The following is a 3946-nucleotide window of genomic DNA, read 5'->3' as shown; positions in this document are numbered from 1 at the left end:
TGGCGTGCATATGTTTTACGCTCCCTTTTACTTCTGACGTCTTACCTTCAGGAATAAGCAAATAGTATTTATGTGTGGAATAAAAAACAACTCCCCTGGTTTCCATGTCACTTAAATGAAAGTGACTAACCTTTTCTGAGAAGATATTTTCACTTTCTTCCCCAGGCTGCTACCCTCAGATGTTGACTTATTATTATATTTTAATTTTGTTCAATGTCCTAGCTGTATGATTCACACTTACACTCATGAATGATGCGTGTATTAAATGAATTGTCATTATTAGCAAACATTATTGTGCATGTTGGCCACAATAATAAAAAAACATTGATGTAAAGCTCCATGAATTTTATTCAACATTCTGAAACGTCATCAAAACATAATCACAGGTCAAATATTGATATTTACATTGCTATTTTAGACATTAATAGCCTCAACAAGTAACTTTTTCTTAAAATCTGGCCATAAAAATTATATACATTTTTTTTGACTGCACCATAAATATATATCACTGACGTATGCTAATTAGATAGTTATGAGCATTGTACAGATTTTTTCCTCCACATATTTTGATGAATTTTATTTATAAAAAGCAACATCTTTGTTGATCAAAGTGATTTTTTTGCAAGGGGATTTAAAGTTTTACTGAGCTGGAGCTGCAGCAGCTGATGGGAGAAAATAGAGCTGGAAAAACGTGTTGCAACACGTTAAAGCACGTCAGTGATTATTAGGCTTACCTAAAAGTTTGGCTCCAACAGCACTCAACTTTCCCTGTGAAATCAGAAACTACAATTCTTAAAAGCAACACCAAAATGTCAAAGTTTACAGCTGGAGAGAGAGAATAAAAGTGAAATTGTCCAGAAGCATAAAGACACTTATTTTCACACAGCAACAAACTTCACAATGCCACATTTAGTCTTTTTGTCTCTTATATACAGTATTTTACAAATGTAAACAATAAATGAACGCTGTAGTTCAAAGGTCAGCATTTCACAGGAAGGTTGTCGCTTTCAGTTTGCACCATGCTTCTCCCCGTTTCACATCCAGAACAAAATCGTCCGCATCCAGTCAACGTGTCCACATTCTGTCACATTGCAGCCACAAACCTCACTGTGTCTCACTGGGACTTTACACAACAAACCAACACAAAGTCGTGCATAATTGTGACGAAAATGCCAAGAAAATGTTAACCAAACAAAAATCTGAAATGTGTGGGGTATGTATGGATCAACTTCCCTTTACTGTTAAACCCCTAAATAAAATCCGGTGCAACCTCATTAGTGACTAGAAATTATCCCTATGGACACCAACAGAATCAGTCTCTATTTGATTTACTTCTAGAGTAGATCTAGGTCTTCTATGAAGGCATCCGAGGTTTGTTAGAGAGACAAACAAGAGCGAGGAACGCAGCAGAGAGGCTAGAGATAACGATGCAGCACAGATCAAAACAAGATGGAAAAACTCATAATAATAATCTGAAACAGACACACCACACATGGCGGTTCTCCTCAACTAGGAGTCTGCAACACGCAGCTATAGATTCACATACTAATAACAACAATAGATAGATAGAATCTAGCAAGGCTTTTAAATATAAAACCAATTTTAGAAATTAGCTTTATTTCTGAAGTTTTCTATGCTTCACTTGTAATATGAGGTGACCTACAGCAGAGCCCTGTGGGACCCCAAAAACCAGGTCTGACTCACACTCCGCTAGGAATCACAATTATGCAACATTTAATGTTGATTCGTCGCAAAAAATCCCACTAAAATGCTGCAAAATGTATGGCTGTAAAGAGTCAAAATGTGAGAAACAAAGGGTGTTAATACTTTTCCAAATCCCTGCACAATGTGAGCAAGAGATTCACCAACATCATGAGGAAAAACAAGAACACCTTCATTATGTTGTTGATTTCTTTGGGCTGCCGTTTGTAAAGTTACACAGTAAAAAAAAAATTACAGCAATATTTTTGGTTAATTTAGCCTTCCATAGAGACAAAATGTGAGTGTACATTTTTTTCAGTCATATTTCCACCATGTTGGTCACATTTCTAAAAATGCCAGTGGTCCAAACTAAATATTTAATTTTAAAAATAAATATTTAGCTTAAGAACTAAATATTTACTTTAAAAACTAAAATATTTAAACCAAATATTTAAACTAAATATTTAATTTAAAACATTTAAACTAAATATTTTTAAATATTAAATATTTTAAAATAAACTTTTAGTTTGAAAACTAAATATTTTGTTTTTGAACAAAATATTTAGCTTGTGAATTAAATATTTAGTTAGGAGGATAATTATTTAGTTTGCTAATTAAATATTTAGTTCCGCACTATATATTTATTTTCCAAACTAAATATTTATTTTCAAAGCTAAACTTTTAATTTCCAAACTAAACATTTCAATTTCATATTTTTAAACTAAATCTATAGCTTGCTAATTAAATATCTCAGTTGCTAAATATTTAGCTTGTAAACTAAATATTTAGTTTGGACCTCTGACATTAATGTATGAACAACATGGTGAAAATATGATGTTGAAATGATTATATTTGTTTTCTCTGACAGGCTGAATAAATCAAAAATATTTTTAGTTTTTACTCTGTAACTTTACAAACAGCACTCAATAGACTTCCACAGCTCCTGCTCTTTCTGCTGTGTTTTCAACATGATGCTGCTCGGAGGTCAGAGGTCGTGCGCCACTGTCTTCGACGCTGGGTTTCTGGAGTCATCCTGCTTCGTAATCACATTGGAGTTTTGAATGCTGCATGGGAACTTTTTCCGCTGTAAGCAAGCGTCTTTCTCTGAGTTTGCGTTGCATGCTTTGATGGAGGCGTGCGTGTTTGAGGTGTCACTGCGGCGGCTGCGCGTCACCGTGACTCTGAAGGTGTGCGTGTACTGCAGCTCCATCTTGTCTTCCTCTGACACTTTGACGAAGGGACACCAAGCGAAAGCGTGACGGAAACCGGCCCGAAACCTGAAGAAAGGAGAGGAAAATGTTTCCAAAAGCTCGTACTGTTAGCGTAAAATGGCTAAAATATTTAGAAATTCTACCTTTGGTTCAAACAGCAGTAAATAATTGGATTATACATAGTCGAACTCATCGCCAACCAGAAAATAGAAAGATACACCTGACAAAGAGACGGCAAGAGATGAGTTGTTGTTATATGATGAAATAATTAACTCACATTAAACAGAAAATCTGCAACTAACCTGCTGAATGTAATGTTGTTTATAAATGTCTCTGTTAAATGACCCCAGAATAAAGTAAACATGGTAAGGCAGCCAGCAGAGGGCAAAAGTCACCACCACAACCACCATCATCTTCACCACCTGCAGCACGGAAAGTTACAGATGCAGAACAAATGAATGAGGCATCAGCTTAAAATCAGATAAAAAAGACCAAGAGTCAAAGAATGGAAGCAGGCTGACCTTTCTCTTGGCTGTAATCTGGCTGTGGTAATGCTCGGTCGCCTCTCCGGGGATGTGTCCGCCCCACAGTGAGCGACCCACTAAACTGTAGGTCACCAACATGACCAGCAGGGGGAGCAAGTAGATCAGCAATATCACCGCAAACTGGTAACTGGACACAGAGACAGAGCTGCGTTACGGTGTTACGTCAATCCGCGTTTCCCCATCAGATACGGTTCCCCGTTTCCCCATCAGATACGGTTCCCCCTTCGTCTTCTTGCCGCTCCGCCCCGCCCACGCGGCAAAATAGGCGCGTGCTCGTGATGAGCACTGAGAAAGCACGCGCGTGGCAAGCACGCGCTTGTTCCGCGCGCTTGTCTGAGGAACTACGGACACCGTGAAAGCTCAAACAACATGTTTCGGCAAAGTTGTCACACTTTCTTCACGTTTTTGCGGGAAACTAATAGTAATAATACTAATAATTATAATAAATATAATAAATATATATGTTATACATATTATAATTATAATAAA

At 37.0% G+C, this 3946-nt stretch overlaps 1 protein-coding gene across 1 annotated transcript in view; it reads right to left on the bottom strand.

The window, feature by feature from the left end:
- Window positions 1-2621: 2621 nt before the first annotated feature.
- tacr2 (tachykinin receptor 2) overlaps window positions 2622-3946 on the bottom strand; it is a 14031-nt gene continuing 12706 nt past the window's right edge. Inside the window, exons 5-8 of the mRNA XM_016670368.1 lie at window positions 3434-3584; window positions 3215-3334; window positions 3056-3132; window positions 2622-2978 (exon numbers count right to left, since the gene is read on the bottom strand). Of these exons, the coding sequence (XP_016525854.1) occupies window positions 2687-2978; window positions 3056-3132; window positions 3215-3334; window positions 3434-3584 (640 nt within the window). The 3' untranslated portion in view covers window positions 2622-2686. The remainder of the gene's footprint in view (window positions 2979-3055; window positions 3133-3214; window positions 3335-3433; window positions 3585-3946) is intronic.

The sequence above is a fragment of the Poecilia formosa genome, unplaced genomic scaffold (genome assembly GCF_000485575.1).
Source record: "Poecilia formosa unplaced genomic scaffold, Poecilia_formosa-5.1.2 Scaffold33, whole genome shotgun sequence".
Taxonomy (NCBI): Eukaryota; Metazoa; Chordata; class Actinopteri; order Cyprinodontiformes; family Poeciliidae; genus Poecilia; species Poecilia formosa.
Note: the sequence above shows the minus strand (reverse complement) of the source record. Positions and strands in the feature narration are given on the sequence as shown.